Genomic DNA, 20833 nt, shown 5'->3' with positions numbered 1-20833 from the left:
TATTTACAGTTGAGACCAGTGTTGCTGTTATTGGTGATGTAAGTAGTGGTATTAGTCATGTGACATGAATAGGTGGACGTTAATTATCACTTCTGATAGCGTTTCTTGGTTACTATTGTGTTTCTGTAATTTTTGAATGTCTGTTTTACTCTTAATGGTTGTGATTTAGTATTGAAACTATATTTTTAACTGTCTTGAGATTTGGGCAGTTAGAGGTAGATTGATTCCAGGTACTATTCTGCATCCTTCAAATTTAAACAGCACTTTACAAAGGAAATTTATATTATCACAATAGTAATTCGGAACTTTTATTTATTATTTCTGTGTTTTCAGAAACTGCCTCAATTTATTTGCACCGTTGACATGATTCTTCAGTAAACCTATTTAAACACCTGCGTGCTTTCTGACCGAAGCCCTGTAGTGGCCAGTCAAGAAAATACAGCAACAGAGGTCAAAATCCTCAACAAATGGTCCTTTGAGCCGGATTTATTGACTGCTACAGAATATCATCAGAGGAAAATACAGCAACCCACCCTCATACTGATGTATGAGAGCGACATGCAAGGCAGCACCGTACACCCAAGCATCTAGAGGAGTACATCCTTGCCTACAAACCTCACAACTGACAGAATACCAGATTGACTTTAAATTCAACCCACTGAGTTCTCCCCACAGCAGAGGGGAAGTAGAGGGAATCTTAAATTCAAAGCCACTAGGCTATGTGTCAGCTGATGTAGCCGATTTGGACCCCATCACTCCAAACATCCTCTTGATGGGGCAGCAGGATGCCACTCTGCCTCAAGTGACCTATGCACCAGCAAGTATAGGGCGACATCCATGGCAACACTGTCAGGCACTAGTGGATCAGTATTGGCTCCAAATTACAAAGAACTACTTGCCGAACCTCCAGACCCGTCAAAAGTGGCAAACATCATTGAAGAACATCACTGTGGACTCTGTCGTGCTAATCATTGACCCATCACTTTTGAGAGCTCAGTGGCCCTTTGGGAGAATTGTTAAGACTGTTATTAGTTCAGATGGATGTGTCAAATCAGCAGTAGTCAAGGTCAAAGACAAAGTCTACATGAGACCAGTTGCTCGACTCATCGAGCTTCCTGGACTTCAGGATGACATGAAAGAGACTTGAAGAATCTCTGAGTTTACACATTTACAAGTAAATGTTGGGGCGTCTGTTATTCAAGTACTTCAATGTCTCATGTCTATGCTTTTATTTTGAAGTGCTTCCTTATCTTTTGAAGGCTTGTTCCGTTTATTTTCTTCTTTTTGACATACATCAGTTGATCTGTTTTCTATTTACTGTTGAGACCAGTATCACAGTCATCAAGTGACATGAATAGGTGGATGTTAATTATCACTTTTGACAGCTTTTCTTAGCTGCTAGTGTGTTTCTATAGTTTTTGAATGTCTGTTGTACTCTTAATGGTTGTAGTGGTCAGTTAAGAAAATCCAGCAGAGGTCAAAATCCTCAACAATTTGCATGTGTAAATACTGAATATTATTACAAAAATAAAGCACTCTTTATGACAAAAGAAATGAAATGAACAAACAAAAATAAATGGCGATATTATGGTGAAATATGGCAATATCTCACCAGTGTAATTAACCATCCTTTTCCTCGCAATACTCATTTTTTTTCTTTAGAATGTTTCCAGCACTCTCCCTGAGCTCTATATTAAACAAAGATAAATGACACTAAAAATCAGTCCAATTGGTCCAATTGGTGTAACATGTACGTTACACTGTTACACTGTAATGTACATGTTATATGATGTATACTACAGCACACCACTGTACACTTGTATGCTATAAATAGCAATAAACTATATTTCTTTACTAGTGAGAAGCAAAAATAGGATTAACTCAAAATAACACTGGGCTAAATTCTCAGAAGAGGAAACCAATGAGGTTGGTAGAAAAACACAAGCTGTGATGAAAGCTCTTGACTGGCCGCTCAGGGCATGCTTTTACTCTGAAAATATTGATACGCAGGTTCAACAGTCCATTAAATGCACTGTGTGAACATCAGATAAGTGGGGTTTAACATTAATCGAAATGTACTGACAGGCTACAGTAGAAAAAAAAAACCCACTTTACCCCACTGGATTTACAAAGACACAAGTGGGCTAATTACACAACAGCTTGACAGGAGGTTGTTCAAACAGATATAGCGTTGAATTATTTTAAAATGGGAACTGATAGGTTAAAAAACATGCAAATAGCTATGCCTTTTGCATCCTTTATGAAGCGAAGATTCAGGTAAACCTTAGATAATCTGAGAGTAGTGACAGAAAAATGTCCTACAGCGACATCTAAAGGAGGGAATGTTAAACTGACCAAAGAGTTTTTACTGAATATCAACAGTGGAGGAAGTCCTATTGTGCAGCAAAATACGAGATAGGTATGTAGAAATGCCCAGATACACACATTATTTGAATATGGAAATGTTTAGAGGTCTGGGAGACCATTTGTAAATTTGGACAAGAGGATGAAAAATAGGCCTCAAACAGAAGAGGTTATAAGCAATGACAATTTGAAAATATCGCAAATAAACAAGAAAATAGACATGGAAATAAAAATGACAGGAACAAAGGAATGTTTAAACATGTATAGTCATGCAAAAAACATAGCAGTTCCAAATGTTTCGGATCTTTAGAGAACATTAATGAACAAACCAACAAACTCCAGAGAGGTCTAATGCAGAGTTGGGCTATAATAAATAACCCAAGCTTTGAACATCTTAGTGAACTCTGATCAATCTGCCACTGCAACTAGACCATTAAAAGATAGCCTAAAGATGCATAGTAACTGTAGGAACTTTGAATCCATCTATGTTAAATGTAAAAAGCCAACACCAAATAAAAGAAGTAACACCAGATTTCATCTTTCTATCAACAATGAAATCTTGACTTGTCTCCCTAAGCGATGTCAGTTCACTTGAGACATTAGTTTATCAACTCAGATGTCATCTAGGGACATTCTTGTTTGTCAAGCAACAACAATCCAAACATTGAGTTGAATAGAGGGTATTGTAGTGACTCATGTGTCCTGATTGTCCTATTTGTGACCCTAAAGGCCCTCTTAATGCAATTTTTCAGACTACAACTTAAAACCTTGTTACTTCTGATTATGGTAAGAAGAGAAGAAGCCGTTTGGATGAAACATGAAACATCTCTTGAACTTCAAGAGATGTTCAATTGCCTTCTACTTATCCAGATAAGATTATCATGTCTGACCTCAAATCTATACAACTGTGTTGTGTTTCATTGTGACTTTCCTTTTATAAAAGCTTAAAATTCCTTCATTTTTATTTACAGAGTAAGTGCTGAATGAAAAACAGTTTAAACTATTATGAATGATGGCCAGAATTAAAATTACAAATGCAGTAGATAGTACAGTGCTAAGAATATGGTAGTTTTAGTGTAACAAAACATAACTCGTTAGTGTTTCTACAGTTTAAAAAAAACTGTTTATGGTATAATGAATACAGCAAGTTTACAGAATTTGCTGTATTATTATTATTATTATTATTATTATTATTATTATTATTATTATTATTGGAGCTTTTTACTCAAGTGTGACCACTTGTTGTAATGACAGTCTATCGTGAAGCAGTGCGTGGATCCACAGGCAGGTGGCGCTCTTGGTCTGTATTCCCACAGCAGCAGTAAATCGTTATTTCTAAAGGGCTTTTTCTCTCTCTCCTTCCTCGTGGGTTACAGACCGCTATTCTGGGATCCGGACAAGTGCGGCCTTATAAAAAGCAGCGTGAACGCAGCACAAAGAACATAGACTTCAAGGTGAAGGGAGCTGAATGGACCGCGGACACATTTGGATGTAGATTTGTGCCACACAAAGTCCACCGTAGTAAGTAAAACTGTGATAAACTTTTTGTTTTGCAACACACTACCGGTTTCTTTGGGAGACACCACGCTGTCGGTGAGATGAGATGAATAAATGCGTTGCGATCGTCTTTTTCTGCGCGCTTTTCTCGCTACAGTTTATTACAGGATTGTTAAAACAAGCAGTTCTGGGTTTGTTTTAGAGGATTTTAGTAGCCTGCTGCACAGATGCTTTTGCAAAGCGCGCATCCTTTTGTACCTTTCTTGTGTAGGATTTCTTCTTTTTTATTATTTTGTGATTTTTTAAAATTCTCTCCTTAACCCTTTAAAAAATATGCAGAAAATTGGGTTGAGCCCCAGCTGGTGTGGTAAATCCAGATATATTTTTAGTCATTCTGAGCATGCAAGAGGCTGGATGTGAGAAGCAAAACAAGTTGCTCATTTAAAAGTGGGGCCAGGATTCTGTGTCCTGCCAGCCGTGGTGGTTAGAACTAGAAATCCTGGCAGGATGGGGTAAAGGACTCACTCATTCCTTCATTTTGATTAAGCTGTATGAAGGTAAGCCCTCATCTGCTCCACTTACATCATAATAAAAAGCCTAATCCATGCCTTGCTACAACAACCTGCTGGCAGTTTGAGCCTGAGATGATCTGCATCTACACGGAAAAACTGGAAACCCTATTTGGCACCAGTTTGGCAGCATCGAAGTCATGTCTGAAGCGGGGTTTCACGTGTTGCTCACCACACTGCTGTCTGGAGCTCTGATGGTGGCAGTTTTAGCTCTTCTTTGCTACTTCACCTGCAGACTGGCAGGATCGCTGCCTCTTGGTGGACCTGGGCGCTTCTGAAGACTTGTGCTGCTGCTGCAGACACAACTGGCAAAGTGCAACTGAGGAATGGTAAAGAAAACAGCCTGGCATCAGTGTTCGGTGCTGTTTATTTCCAACTTGCCTGTTTCTCATTAGACCTACTAGAGTCTGGCCCTGTTCCCAATTTAGGTTAGGTTTGGGAAGGTGCTGACAAGATTTTCTGTCCGGGTGTTTTGAAGTTTTATTAGAGGCAGCCATAAAGTGGGGAGGTTTAGTATGGTACCTACCGGAGCAGAGACTGGTGAGAAATACAGTAATTACTCAGTAATCTAACCATTTAACGAAGAACTTGACTGTTAGTTATAAAGAGTCTGGCATTAAAGAAGATTGCGTGCAGGACAACAGGAACAGGAAGCTATAAACAGATTCAAGAGGTTTCTCATCAGACCTGGGCAAAATAATTTGTCTTGAAATAATTCATATCTAGAATCTTTTATTTTATTTTCCTGGCATAGACGTGACCTGTCAGTCATTTGCTGCTAATCGGCTTTGTTATGGCCCTTAAACCTCTCAGTGCTCTGCAGCTCAATCCCATTAAAATGACCTTGACCATAAGCACAAGGAAGAAAGGAGCAGGGTGTGGATAATTATAGTTGAAAGGCTGGCCGGCCAGGACCCTATAAGGGCCCCTGTTGTGGTCATAACCGCGTGCAGAGAGGCCTCAAGCTCAACTTTAGCTGTTCTGTTATTTCTCCCTAAGACCTTTTGGGGCTTTTAGGATCTACTTTTTGATAGATTTTTTTTTTTTTTGTTCTGCTTTCACGACTAGAAAACAGATGGTAATATTTAGCTTGAGCATGTTGCTTCTCCGTATTCCCTTCGAGTTAAAATGAAAATTTCACATACTCTGTTTTTATTTAACCTGTATTTAACCAGGTTAGTAATTAAGAACAGATTCTTATTTACTTGTGTTATTTACAAGAACCTGGGAGGTTGGGAGGGCAGGACACATAGGCAGATCAATCAGCATACATTTACAATAAACAAACATTAACAACATTCTTGAGGTAATACAAAAAGTAGACACTTTGACATATAAAGTATCTACTTTATATGTTCAACGTGAAATATTTAAGCGGAAACAGGCAGGTTTCAGACAACACATTCATTGACATATTTTTTAAAAATTTGATTGATAAAAAGATCATCAGCTTTAAGCTTTTTCTAGTTTTTTGCTGCAACATAATGGAAAGAAAGTTCTTCATATTTTGATTTAATTGAGCATGATGTGTTGGCTTGAGCTCGTGCTATAGGGAGTCATAGAAGCTTGTAAGAAATTGTAAAAACAAACCTAATAGACATTTAAAAATAAACACATATTGATAGATCCTCCTTTAGTTTTGAAAGGATAACTGATTACTGGCACTAGTTATAAAACACATCGATTGATTTAAACTGTTTTATCTTTTTAACTGATGGTAAATGTAAAACTTTAATAAAGAAAAAAAAATGGGTGCTCAAGTTTGAGTTTAGTTTGTATTTTTTTTTTAATGCACATAGAGTCAAAATATTCTTCATACAAACTCAAATGTACACACAAACCCTGATAGCCAAAAAACAACACAAAAACACTTTTTGTTGCCACCATTAAACCGGTCACTTTCAAGCAAAGTCCTCAAACGGAAGTGTTAATGTTGGGGCAACTTCAGAAGCTTAATGTAAACCTGCTTTATTCAGTCCAAAACCAGTTTTGATTTGTATTTGTTTGTTTAGGGCATTTACCTATTGATTTGAGGTGAAGTCAAGGAACTTGAAGATAGTTTTCCATTTATTGTTTTGTTTTGGTTGTTTCAGTAGCCTGCAGTGGTTCGTGAGCTATTTCTGGACATCCTAGACAATTTCCCTTTAATTTGAGGTAGACAATTTCAAACAGATGGTTGGAAACCTGGAGACAATTTGCTGCTCCAATGGGACAGCGATTCCAAATACATTACCACGCCAGTTTCATAATGGATAAAGCGTTCTGATATTTACATCAGAATCCTCTTCCTACACCACAAAATTAGATTTGTTGAAAAATTTAGAGTAAAGTTTAAAGACAGATATTTGACAAGAAAGTAACCAACTTAATTGAAAATTCTTCCAAGAAGAATGGACAGAATTGCTAAGATTGAATCAAACATTAATTGTTTGAAGCTCAGTAAATCAGACTATCATAAAAATGTCAGCAATTCAATTTAAAAACACAAATTTGTAATATATGTTTTTTTCTTATAGTTCTGGGTTTTTTTTAAAAGAAAATATCCTTTTTAAAATCTGCCTTATGCAATATTCTAAATCTGTGAACCAAATATTAATTAGCTGTGAACAAAAAGTATTAATATGAACTTCAAATTTAGCTTTACTGGCTAAGTCTGTACACACAAACAAGAAATGTGACTTTGGTTCAACTTTCCTCTGATTATACAGATATTAAATCTAATTAAACATAAATAAATGCATGTTAATTGATCTCTAAATTGTCCATAGAGAGTGTGTGTGCATGCTTGTTTGCTCTGTGTCGTTGCCCTGTGAAGAACTGGTGACATGTACAGGGTGTATACTATATGTTCTATGATTTGTGAGTTTTTACTTATTCTGCATATGGAAAAGATCAACTCAGTATATTAGTATAAGATAAGTGTATCCAAACTTCTGACCTAAACTGTGTTAATTTTATAGATGTGACTGCATTCAAAGAATCGTCTCTAAGGAAGTAAGGAGAGAGTTGTTTGCTCCTTTGCTCGGAAGTTTGTTGTCAAAACTAACCGTTACAACATAAACATACCATTTTCACTCCACTTCTACTAAATCTAAAAATCACCTACATAGAGTGAATTATATCCTACTTGCCGATTTGAGCAGTGTTATTTGCTTGATACAGGTGTCTTTAGTCAAAGCATCTTGGAGTAAATAAATATTAACACAGTGTGTCAGAGTCGGTTATACAAAAGTGACACATATTTAATTACTAGTCTCTGATCTTATTCTTTTGCAGCTGTGACATCGCTGCAGACAGCCTTCCACAGCTTCCCAAAGCAGCATCTTATGGCTGTCTAGAGTTACGCATCAGCCGCACTCAGACCACAACATGAAGACGTCAGGCCTGCTCATCGCTTGCTCCTTTCTGATCTCTGGATGCATGGGGATGCCACAGTTCCCTGGTGAGTTACTCTGCAACCGAACAATAAAAAGAAAAGCTGTTTGTAGTTGAATAGATATCGTTGCTGAAGGACATGTTCTCAGGACTGGAGGCGTATGTTTTAACCTTTAACCTGTTCATGGAAGTTGATTTTTGTTCACGTGGACATCCTGTTCAGAACACTGGATATTTCACCCGCTGAAGCCAGTTTGCCGGCGCTACAGTACATAACAGGAATCCATTGTGATAAGGCTATTACAAACACTGGGCATCCTGTTGTCCAGAGGTTTGGGTATTTTAGGGTAACAGCTGTCACTGTGTTCTGTGACAGAAAAATCCAAACAGTCCAGTTTTAGAATTTGTTATTCCGTTTTGAGCTTCAGTGTTTTAACCATTGTTGTGTGGCTATGATTTGGTTACACTCAAGCTTCCTGAACTCTGGTTGGGATTTAAAAAAGAAAAGATATTTATATAGATCAGAATCAGGTGAATATTTTGCAATTTTTAGCTGGGTTTCTCTAAGACTATCTTACCTGTTGATGCAAAGGCGGATCATTATGTACTTAGAAATTGGTGAACTGTTACTGACTGAATTCAAGACTTTTTCAACTAAGAAAACAGTTCAGGTTTTTGAAAAGTGAATTTGACGTCTACCACCTGTAATAAGTTACAAATATGTCAGTTCTGCTGCATTACATTCATTCTTGAAATGTCATGTTTCATCTGAACAAATGTTTTGTATTTGGGTTTCTATCATATTAGATTAAGACTCTATTAATTATTTTTAACGGTTAAAGTAAATATGAGGCCATATGACATGTGGTTGTTCCAGACTAAATTTTCCACGTGGCCAGGGTGAGGCCAATGTCTTTTTTTGTGGGCACAAAACAACAGAATGAAAGAAAACTGTTGTGCAAAATATTATCATTTAATAATGAGCCATAGAGACTGTGATGACAAAATAGGAACTTTTTCTTATTTACCAGGAAGAATGAACTGATAACAGAGGTTTCAGAGGAGGTGTTTTTCTTCTCCTTTCCACTGCCACTTGGAAGAGTCTCGGTGGAAACTCTTTTTGAGTTTTGGTGGAAACTCAAAGGAGGGTTTGATTTAGGGACAGAAGTACCAGAAGTATCAGTAACCACAGATGGGAAAAACTGAGAGAAACTTCCTCAGTTTCTCCCAGTTTTTCCCATCACCTTGGAGTAAATAAATATTAACCCAGTGTGTCAGAGTCAGTTATTCAAAAGTGACACATATTTAATTATTAGCCTCTGGATGGGGGGTCCTGTGTAGGTGACTGAAGAAGACATTAAAGAGAATTGTATGTGTTAAGTTTAACTTCTTAAACTGCAAGTTTAAGTACAGTTCTCTACTTCTCTCTCTAGCCTTATCTCTGAGAATAAATGATTTTGCTATTACTCTGATCTTCTAAATAAATATCTAAAAGACAAATGCACATTTCTCTGATTGACTCAGTGTTTCACTAATTATCAAAAGAATATCTTATTACAAGACAGAGTCACTGGCATCTCTGAAGCTTCACGTTGCAGACCCCTAAAGAGGTCTGGGAAAGCTAATAGTGCAACCTTATAATTTTTAACTCACTGTTAAAGTAAAATTGTAAAAGCAAAAAATGAAATTGTTCCAATTACTTATGGTTTCTGTGCCAGAGAAATACAGGATCCATAGCAGCAGCCAGTGCCACTTCTACAGGGACATTGGCCCCTGTTGTCCCTTATCTAGAACTGCCCATGCATGTGACTTTTCGGAACATTTACAGTTTTGCAAAATCTTATCTGTTATTTTTTTGTGACTTAGTTTTGTATTAATCTAACCAGAGTTCTTCACTTAATTACCCAGAACAAGAGAAAAATCCCAAGTTCTGGAACGACTGGGCTCAGCAGACCTTGAAGGACTCATTGGAGCAGGACTTCAGTAATAAGAAAGCAAAGAATCTTATCCTCTTCCTCGGAGATGGTAAGCCTCTGATTGTACACTTTGTGTGTTGCAAAAAGTTACGATAGTTTCCTTGACAAAGTTGAATGAAATTTGAAATTGATGGATCTGAATTATAGAAAGATAACTACCAAGCTTCCAGGGTTTTAGTTGTTTTTTTCTTCTAAAGACTCAAAAATGCTCAAATGTTTTTAATAATTGGTGGAAAGATTGAAGGGTTCAGCTTTGAAGGATGAGGGAGATGTTTTCTACCGGGGTGAAGTGAATCAATAGCAGTGAGCAAAGCTGCTGAGCTCCCATCAAACCGCTGGGCTTCTGTTTATGTAGGGATGCTCTCTGGTTCTACAACAACATTCATCGTTCCCTGGGCCTCTGATGTCTCTCACCCCTGCATTCACAGCATGGCATTCTTGCCTATTGCTGCATCCATAATCACATTAGCCCAGTCTTAGAATACCATAGAAAATGTGCAGACTTGTTTAACTGGAATATGTTTGTTTGCTTTACACAGGTCAACTGATAATCTGTTGTTCGTGTTGACACTTAATTGAAAATTTCTTTGTAGACCACAGGATTTATAAAACACACACAACCTCAAATATACGAAAAGAACCCTCAGGTCAAACTAGAGTTTACAGCTACACTTTAGAAAATATGCATTTGCGTTCCATCATCGTCATTTTTTAGCATGCTGTAGACAGTTTATTTTAAGTATTGAGGTTTAAAAAAAATGAACAACAAAGTCCTGAAAATGCCTACTTCTTCTAAGCTTAAACACATAGTATGTAAATTATATATTGTTGGGATTTTGCCTGTTTTCTTTGTTAAAGATCTGAACAGACTCCTGCAGATTTCACAGTCTCCCATTATTTTGCAATCACTAGAGGCAATCCGAATCAAAGAAAATATTTTACCTGACAGCAGTCAAGATGCTCTAAAATGTCAGTAAAAACAAGATGATGTGTTGCTAACTAAGAATGACGAAACAGGGAGTGAAAAGTATGAATGTTTAGGAATCTGTGATCAGACTCTCTCTGTTCCTTATGGAGAAATCAATCCTAAAAGTCAGCCTACTTTTGGTGTTCAGGAATGGGCGTCCCCACGGTGACGGCAGCTCGGATACTGAAGGGTCAGTTGAGTGGACAAAACGGCGAAGAGACGCAGCTGGAGATGGACAAGTTCCCTTTTGTTTCTTTGGCCAAGGTCAGATTATCATGTAATATTGAACAGTCAGAGTCAAAACATACCAGGCATTATACCTAGAAAAGGTTTGGTATGTGTATATTTTGTTAATAAGGGCAAAATATCCTGCAACCTTTAATAAAAACTGACAAATTCCAGAACTTTAAACTTAAGAAAACCCTTATCTTATTTAGAATGCTTTAAAAACTCAAATCAGAATGCTACATGCATTGTCAGTTTGGCTTCGTGTAATTCTTTTTTTTTTTTAATCAGTTTTTTCTAAACTTCCATTTACATAACAAAACATAAAATACATGAAAAAAATGACAGGTTGTGTAAAGATATCACATGTAAATAATTCAAATTACTGTACAAGTAATATAGGGGATTCCATTTCAAAGCATTAAAGTTGAAAATAAATATGTTGTAATGCAGTGCAAATGATAGGAAACACTATAACCATATCTGATAATAGCATTGACCATAACATCTGCTGTACATAAACATAATCAATCTTCTTCATCTACTGCATGTTTCATAATTGATGAGTGTATGACATTTTAGGGTATAAACCACTTTGAACTGCCTTGTTGCTGAACTGATAAATTTATCTTGACTAGACTGTTAGTGCAATAACTTCAGCCTGCCAGAAGCTAACCTTAATAATAATAATAATAATAATACATTTTATTTCTAAGGCGCCTTTCTGGCACTCAAGGACACCGTACAAAGAGCGAAAAGTAACAGCAACAATAAAAATGTAGCAATTAAAAATAGATCAGATAGATACACAACAATGTATCTATATGAAATCTATATATAAATCTATGTAAAAAATCTATATAAAAATCAAGCAAACCAATTGTGTCATATTGAAAAGGCAGATCTAAAAAGGTGTGTTTTAAGTTCGGTTTTAAATTTAGGGAGTGACTTTATGTTTCTAAGGTGAGGTGGTAATGAGTTCCAGAGTTGGGGAGCAGAGCGACTGAAAGCTCTGCTCCCCATGGTAGTAAGACGAACAGAGGGGACAGACAAATGGATGGAGGAGGATGATCTGAGGGAACGAGAGGGAGTGGCAATATGAATAAGATTGGAAAGATATAGTGGGGAAAAATTGTGTAGAGCCTTAAAAGTATACAGAAGAATTTTGTATTCTATACGGAACTTGGTAGGCAGCCAATGAAGTCTTTGCAAGATAGGAGTGATGTGGTGCATGGATGGGGTTTTAGTAATGATACGGGCAGCTGAGTTCTGGACCAGTTGGAGCTTATGAAGAGATTTCTGGGTGAGACCAAACAGAAGGGAGTTGCAATAGTCCAGGCGTGATGTCACAAGACAGTGAACAAGAATAGCAGCGGAATGGGAAGAAAGGGAGGGGCGAAGACGGTTGATGTTGCGTAGATGAAAATAAGCTGAGCGGGTAATATTGTTAATATGAGACTGGAAAGAAAGAGTGCTGTCAAGAATAACACCCAGACTCTTTACCTGAGGGGAGGGGGAAACAGAACAGTTATCAATTTCAAGACTAAAGTTTTTGATTTTGGCCAGATTAGATTTAGTACCAATGAGAAGGACCTCCGTTTTATCACTATTAAGGTTAAGTAGATTAGAGGAGAACCAGGATTTAATTTCAGTCAAGCAGTCAGTAAGCGAGGATGGTGGAAGGTTGGAGGAGGGCTTACTGGAAACATAAAGCTGGGTGTCATCTGCATAACAGTGAAAATCAATGTTATATCTACGAAAGATATTACCCAGGGGAAGGAGATAAATAATAAAAAGAAGGGGCCCCAAGACAGAGCCCTGGGGAACTCCTGATGTAACAGAGGAAGGTTGGGAAGAAAAGGTTTTGATCCGAACGAACTGAGTGCGGCAGGAAAGATATGATTTAAACCAGTTTAGAGGGGTCTGAGTGATACCAATGGAAGACAGTCTATTAAGTAGGGTGTCGTGACAAATAGTGTCAAACGCTGCACTCAAATCAAGTAGGATAAGAATGGACAGTAAGCCAGAGTCAGCTGCCATAAGGAGGTCATTAGTGATTTTTATAAGAGCTGTTTCTGTACTATGGAGGGGACGAAAACCAGACTGAAACAGTTCATAGAGGTTATAGTTGGATAAATAAGTGTGAAGTTGCGATGCTACTATCTTCTCAAGAATTTTAGAGATGAAAGGCAAGTTGGAGATAGGACGGAAATTATTCAGATTGTAGCAATCAGCACCAGGTTTTTTTAAGATAGGAGTTATGGCAGCAATTTACCTAATGGAACTCATTACCTTGTGGGAACCCTGACGAACGATAATCTCGAAAACCATTAAAATTTTACATCCCCACAGGGAATTGACAATAAGCAAACTATGTATTTGGATAAGCATTTTAGCTGACTAGAAAAACCCGTGTGAAAATTGAGATCTGTGATTTGTAAGGAAAATTACATACTGTAACTTGCAAGATAACTAACGTGAAACATGTTTAAAAATTATGAAACATGCAGCTGCAGAGTTTGAGAACTCTTAGAATTAACTTTTTTATATATTTGGCAACACAAACATGATCTGATAAAATGTGCATTATTATGTGAAACATCTACCCTCTGTCTGAAGCTAATGTACTTTGTCTTTGCAGTGATACCACTACAGGGAATCTATGACACATTTCACTCTGCACATTTATATGAAACTACATTCTGTTCTTTTATGTGATTAGAACAAAAAAAAAAAATAATACAACTAAATTATTGACTTGTGTTTTTTTTTTTTTTGCAGACATACAACACTAATGCTCAGGTTCCAGACAGTGCGGGCACAGCCACAGCTTACCTCTGCGGGGTTAAGGCTAATGAGGGCACTGTTGGTGTGAGTGCAGCAGCTGTTCGCTCCCAGTGTAACACCACAAAGGGCAACGAGGTCACCTCCATCCTCAAATGGGCGAAGGATGCAAGTGAGGAGGCTTTAAATTTATTATAACACTGGCATTATTTTGTTTTGCCATTTTTATGTTGTTGAAATAAGAATGAATTGTTGCTGTATGTATTGTGAGCTGAATACTCACTTCAGTGACCTAATTGCTTCAGGCCCTGACTTCAAAGTCTTTGAAGAAAAGCTCTGTGGTCATTTTTCAGCTGATGCATTTTCATATTCAGCATTTGAACTTTTGAACTAGATGAGTGAAATCCATTTGTCTGAAAGAAATGTTTTATGGCCTGCTAATTTATAAAAAGTTGTCAAACTTTGGTTTGTCATTCCTCACCTTTATGTACCGATATTAAAAGTATAAATCACATAGTGCTTTATTAAGACACTCAAAGATATTTTACAGAGTCACCTAGCACCCCCAGCGAAGCCCAGCCTGTTAACTAACAACCCTAGCTGTGTTCTAGCATGTTTGGCCAGCTGATTTTGCCACTATATTTGCTGTACAATGGCTGCTGGAAATAACAGCAGCCATTGACTTTGTTGAAAAAAATGTGACGACCATGTTTTGTGATGCTCTTAGACTCGTAATAAACTGTTCAAGGAAGAATGATAAATCACCTTTAAATTATGAATACATCTAATGTGGCTTTATATGTCCTCAACTGTATTAAAACCTTTTCACTTCATTCATCCTAGTCTGAATCACATAATATTGCAAATTATTAGGTTCAAAGAGCTAAAGCTAAATTATAAAAAAAAATATTGTAAGTCTCCAGTGTCACTGTTCTTCATTCAAAAATGAAACCCTGATTCAGGCAGTTCTTTCTCTCTGTGTCGATACTGCAGAAAAGTCAGTGGGAATCGTGACAACTACACGCGTGAACCACGCGACGCCGAGTGCCGCCTACGCCCACTGCGTGGACAGAGACTGGTACTCAGACAACGAGATGCCAGATGAAGCGCTGCAGTCCGGCTGCAAGGATATCGCCAGGCAGCTGTTTGAAAACATTCCCTACATTAATGTGAGTCAGAGTTCCAGCAACGACTTTTAATACTTATGAAATACCATTTGTAATTGCAATGCAAACAGTTATTTGTAATAAAGTCAAAATATTTTGCTATGTATTCTTATTAAAAGCATTATTATTTCAATTTTTAGCTTTCCTAGTTGTGTTTCAAATACAAAAAATAAAGCAATTTAAAGACTTTTAAATCTAGTTTTCCACTTTTTAGGTGATTATGGGTGGAGGAAGGAAATTTATGTACCCCAAAAACATGTCGGATGTCGAATATCCAGATATGACAAAGTATAGTGGCACACGGAAGGACAAAAGAAACCTGGTGGAGGAATGGAAAAACAAAATGAAGGATGAAGTAATTTTTTTTTTACTTGTTCTGCTCTTGTTTTCTCACTTCCCCAATTACAATTTCATATTTTCATGTATAAAATGACTGCAATGTTAAAAGTATTTTTAATTTCAATCTTTGAACAGAAGGCCCATTATGTATGGAACAAGGAGCAGCTCAAATCCCTGAATCCAAAAGATGTGGATTACCTGCTGGGTACGTTTCACTTTCATTATGAGACAGTCATTGAAGTGCAAATGACGAGATATTACTCTTTGCATTCGCTGTATGCCTATTATGTGTGTAATAACTTCCTTCTCTTTGTCTCCTGCGGCCATTTCTTCAGGTCTTTTTGAACCTTTAGACATGCCTTATGACTTGGACAGGAACATCAATACTGATCCTTCACTGACAGAAATGGTGGAGGTGGCCATCAAGATCCTACAGAATAACCCCAATGGATTTTACCTTCTTGTAGAGGGTATGCACTTGACTCTGTTTGGTCTGTCAGTTAGTTGATGAGGGATTTTTTTGGAGGATCACCTAATCTTTCTCTCTATGAAATCTCAGCACTTTTTCCCTTGTAGGAAGTATTTGTTTTTTAGATGATATGATACTGGTCTTAGAAAAATAAATAAACCTGTTAAAGAGATAGCCAAGCTTTAAAAACGTAGGTCGCTGAAGATGTATTGCGGTCCAGAAGGCAAACAAAACTGCCAAATTGCTTCCTGTAATTAGGAAAGGAAGGAAGAGTACAATTAGCAATACGTTAGAATGAGAGAGTGGTAAGGGGGTGCTTTACAGTAAGCATTTTTCAGAGCATTTTTGTGTTTAAAAAAAAGGTTCAATTAAAAATGTCTGTTACATACAAGCATTTTGTTTTCAGTTTGCTCTAAGCACATACAAGCTAGTGGTGGGACTCGGTTAACATCTTAATAGAATTAATTGCAATTTGTTACATTCTTAAAAACCATACATTGCTAAAACAAGCAACATTCTCAATTCAAAATCCCTTTGATTGATTAAAATAATCATTCAAAGGGAATGGGGAATTAAGAATGAACTCTCAGAGTACTACAATCCAATGCAACATTTGATTTAATGACCTGCAACCTGCTTTCCTAGTAAAATGTAAATCTATTTGACAGGAGGACGCATTGACCACGGACACCATGAGGGCAAGGCCAAGCAGGCCTTGCATGAAGCTGTAGAAATGGACAGAGCCATCGGGCTTGCAGGTCGCCTGACCAGCATTCATGATACCCTGAGTGTCGTTACTGCAGACCATTCTCACGTTTTCAGCTTTGGAGGCTACACACACAGAGGAAACACAATATTTGGTATGTAATGGAAAACTGAATACATAAAGTGTAGCTGTGAGGTTGTATTTTCTTTGTAATGGTGGTCAAGCTTTGTCTTATCCGTAATGCTGTCTCTCCACAGGTCTGGCCCCCAAGACAAGTGATGTTGACCACAAGTCTTATACCTCCATTTTGTATGGAAATGGACCTGGTTACAAACTTGTCAAAGGTGAAAGAGAGAATGCTTCTGTTACTAAATATGGTAAGTAGAATTTTTGGTTTCGCTCAAGTTTGGGATGTATTTACATCAGCTACATTACAAATCAAACAAACAATGATAAAGCTTTATATCCCAGCTTTACACTGAAGAGACAGTTAAATTTGTTGAGCTTGAAGTTGGTTGAGGTAGCCATCAATGATAATTGGAGAAAATGTAGCATAATAGGGATGTTTCAAAAACTGGACATTTCTTCAAAACTGAGAAAAAGTAGAAACTGAAGGAGATGCAGGAATTCTGACAACTACTTTTTTCTCCACTAAGGAGTAGCACTGAAAGATAGAAGCATCCAAAGAACATGGGGCTAAAGAACAAAATCTTTTTAGAACAAAATTGTTCTAAAAACATTTTGTGAGAACGTGCTATGACACAGTGAAACCAAACCTGAACCTTTGGGCCGTCGTGCCAAATGGCATGTTTGGCCCAAAACCAAAAGAACACAGGACACCGAAAGAACACCATATAATGAGTTAAATGTGGTGGCAGCATCAGGCTCTGGAGTTAATATTACAATATTAATATTTACAAGCACCATGTAAACATCCATGGATTTCTACTTCCACTAACAGCACATTGTGTGTCTGTCTTGCAGAAGAAAAGAACTACCAGGCCCAGGCAGCTGTGCCTCTGAGCGCGGAGACTCATGGAGGAGAAGACGTGGCTGTCTTTGCCAAGGGTCCCATGGCTCACCTGCTGCATGGGGTGCAAGAGCAGAACTACATCCCCCATGTGATGGCGTATGCGGCTTGTATCGGCCAGAACAAGAATCACTGCATGTTGAAGGACGGCGCAGTGGGCTTGACGCCAATGTTCTCCAGCATTGCAACCATTCTCACAGTCACTCGGCTCCTGTGCTGACCCTCCTCAGACACTTTGTCCTGTTAATATCGTTATTAATCTGTTTCACATTTAAGATTTTAGCCTTTGTGCTTTTCATTTTGCAATGTCTTATGTAATGTTTGTAATGCGAAATCAGCAAAATCACAAACTATCGTCCAGCGATTTAAAAAAAGCGCCTGCCCCCAGTATTTTGTGATTTTTCAAATAATTTTTTTTAACCATTACAGTGTACAGCAACACTGGTACAGTGTCTTCAGTTCAGTGAAGAAGGCATGTAGATGAGAAAGACTGCTGAACCACATAGTCTTAGGAAGCAGTGAGAGGGATTTGAGGGATTTGTCAGCCCACTTTCAGGAAAAGAAAACAAGTCAGAAGGGAAAATGCCACCCTATTTATCACCTTCCTGCCACACAAGAAAAAATACATACATTCTATTGAAAATCTTAAAGGGGATGTACAATGCAAAATTCATATTTTGCACATTTTTGTACTTCTTTTTGGGTCTTTATGGAAGAGAGTTGTCAGGTAGCAGGTGACTGTTTTTTTGGTCCTGGTTCATTTGCCCTTTGTGCAAGCTTTTACCTGTTTTGCGTCTGTTACCATTTCATCTCTTCTTATTATCAGATCTTACCCATGTATTTAAACAAATTTTTATTTGTTTGGGGCGGATTGGGGCAGCATCTGCCGTGAAATGGATGCTGTACCGATCCGTCATGGTGAAGAGAGAGCTGAGTCAATGTCTCTCGGCTGGCCTGGGAACGTCTTGGGGTTCCCCCGGAGGAGCTGGAAGAAGTGGCTGGGGAGAGGGAAGTCTGGGCCTCCCTTTTGAAGCTGCTGCCCACGCGACCCGACCACGGACAAGCGGAAGAAAATGGAAAAAATTAATGGAAATGGAATACTTAAGTATTTTAATGAATTATGACAATGGATATTTAAAATTGCTTACATTTAATTTATACATGAAATGCTTCTAAACACAGCACAAGAAAACCATTTTCTGGCAATAAGTTAATGTTTTTTGGTGTTTGTAAAATGAGCCGTTTCAAAAGTCTCCAGAATGTAACGCCACAAATCACCTGGCTCTGCTCCTCACCTAGAAACCCCAGCAAAGCCCAGCCCATCACCTTGCAACCCTACCAAACACGTTTTCAACAGCCATACCTGTCCTATCCTGCTCAAGGAAGCTTAATATATCACCTTCAAAAAAGCTTTTATTTCTATTAATTCAAATTATTTCACACTTAGCAGTTACTTAAAACTCGACAAGTTTAATTCAAAATATTCAGACCAATAAAAAAAGCAAACATTTTTATTTCAGAAATGTGGGTGTGATAAAAAGTATGTTTATTATCTGCTTCAATGTTTGTTTGTTTGTTTGTTTGTTTGTTTTTTTAAGTTACTTTTAATCTTAAATGAGTCTCATGGGCTTCATTTTCAAATTGACTAAATTTGACAGTATGAATTATTCTGGTCAACCAGTTATGCAAAAAAATCCCAAAGCAATGTTGGGAAGAGCTCACAATAACATCAGAAACAGCACTGCAGCTTCAGTTTTGGACTCAGTAAGGGGTATAGAGCTAGTTCAGTCATGTATAAAGATGTCAGGTTTGCATTAGAAACCTTCAGGGGTGAATGTCTGAACTTGTTTTATATTGTATGACAGAATGGATAGAAACTACCTCGCATTCTTCCAATTCAGTCCCACAGGTTATCTTACTCACTGGAACGTTTTGCTTTTAGGAGACACGTTTTTCGTGTCTGAACATGATAGAATCATTTTGTTAAACTGACTACAAGGATATATATTTTTTTCAAGCTGGACACTTTCCATTCTCATGAACATAAGATCGCTCACTCATTATTTTCTTCAATCAGAACTTGTACCGTGTAACCAATAAATTTTGATTTTCGATAAAGTATTTGGCTTTGGTCTATTTATGAGTATGTAAATGTTTGTTTTTTGGCATATTTTTAGAACTTCAACCATAAAATCAATATACCTGACACAACATCTTAGCTTAAAAACATTTTTAAACTTCAGATAAAACATGAGAAGTTTCTTCGTATGGTTGGTGACTCATCTCACTTCATTAGCACATGAAATTTGTCATTTCCCACTAGCTCTCCTTGTCTTCTTCATTCCTGTGTTTAAGGAAGAATATCAAAGGACCTAAGTTGGCAGGAGCACAGAAAATGAGGTGGGTATGAAATGATCATGTCAAAAAACATTTTTGATGGCAGATCATGATTTACTTCTGTTAGAAACATTTGTTTGTTAAAACGAACAACAAAGACAGAAATCTTTGCTTGCATGTCAGCAAGGAGCAAATGCAACGAGTTAGTCAGGTCAGAGCATTCTCTAACAAAGGAAATGATCTTGTTATTTATACTTCCTACGTACTTTGAAAAGACGTAAGGTGGTGCTTTTGCAAACCCACAAAATCACCTAGAAACGATGGTTCCTCGTCTCACAAACAGGAAATTAACCTAGAAACTTGGTCTTTCTACATACTATAAATGCTCCTTTGTGTAAGCTTCACTTCAACCATCAATATGTCATGTTATTCTGAACCCAGACCGTGTCTAGAAACATAAAGGCCAACAAATAAGTAAATGATAAATCAATACAATCAATAACTGCAGTGGACTCTTGGATACCATAAAAATAATAATATTGAACACACATTTTTCCAAGAACTTTGATTTAATTCAAATTCAGGTAGCAGAAACAAGCTTCTTCTGTGGGGTTTGTTCACCAGCCCAATGGAGGTCAGTTTGAAACTGCTGCTTCTCTGTAGCCACTAAGGTCATTAAGATGCTCCAGGGGAGGACGTCTCTAGATGTAGAGACGTTCCCCAGATCAGATACATTATGTAATTTCTGACCTGTGAATGCCTAAGGATCTCCCTTAAAGAGCCGATGAGGATCAGTGAGAAAACGAATGTTAGGATTTTCTTGCTGAATGTGTTGCTTTAAATGACTGGAGGACCATGCAAATGAATGGATGGATGTCTAGACTCCTATGTTTGTTAAAGAAAGTAAAACTATACAGATTTATGAAGGTTTTTCTTATCAAAAATAAATATATAACATGAAACTTTCTACAAGGAGGAGAAAGGCATTCCGAATAACAACACAAGCCGATAGCCAATGTATTTCTATGA

The 20833-nt window shown here is 37.5% G+C and overlaps 1 protein-coding gene across 1 annotated transcript; it reads left to right on the top strand.

Annotated features, from left to right (window-relative positions):
- The first annotated feature begins 3730 nt into the window (after positions 1 to 3730).
- On the top strand, positions 3731 to 19585 carry alpl (alkaline phosphatase, biomineralization associated). The gene is made up of 12 exons (XM_015007333.2): positions 3731 to 3885; positions 7707 to 7872; positions 9714 to 9830; positions 10897 to 11012; positions 13755 to 13929; positions 14751 to 14926; positions 15138 to 15278; positions 15398 to 15467; positions 15598 to 15732; positions 16400 to 16591; positions 16695 to 16814; positions 17422 to 19585. Exons 2-12 carry the CDS (start codon positions 7800 to 7802, stop codon positions 17685 to 17687), a joined length of 1581 nt encoding a protein of 526 aa, XP_014862819.2. The 5' UTR covers positions 3731 to 3885; positions 7707 to 7799; the 3' UTR covers positions 17688 to 19585.
- The last annotated feature ends 1248 nt before the right edge of the window (positions 19586 to 20833 follow it).

Source organism: Poecilia mexicana, unplaced genomic scaffold (assembly GCF_051168715.1).
Source record: "Poecilia mexicana isolate PSO_F unplaced genomic scaffold, ASM5116871v1 scaffold_5, whole genome shotgun sequence".
Lineage (NCBI taxonomy): Eukaryota > Metazoa > Chordata > Actinopteri > Cyprinodontiformes > Poeciliidae > Poecilia > Poecilia mexicana.
The sequence above is the reverse complement of the archived record's forward strand: the minus strand, read 5'-3'. Positions and strand labels throughout refer to the sequence as shown.

What these genes read in the sequence shown, in the direction of transcription:
- alpl (XM_015007333.2), top strand. Translation starts at nt 7,800, where the DNA reads ATGAAGACGTCAGGCCTGCTCATCGCTTGCTCCTTTCTGATCTCTGGA. An exon ending in AGATGTGGATTACCTGCTGG is followed by an intron (nt 15,468 to 15,597) that starts GTACGTTTCACT and finishes CCATTTCTTCAG; the next exon opens with GTCTTTTTGAACCTTTAGAC. An exon ending in CAGAGGAAACACAATATTTG is followed by an intron (nt 16,592 to 16,694) that starts GTATGTAATGGA and finishes GTCTCTCCACAG; the next exon opens with GTCTGGCCCCCAAGACAAGT.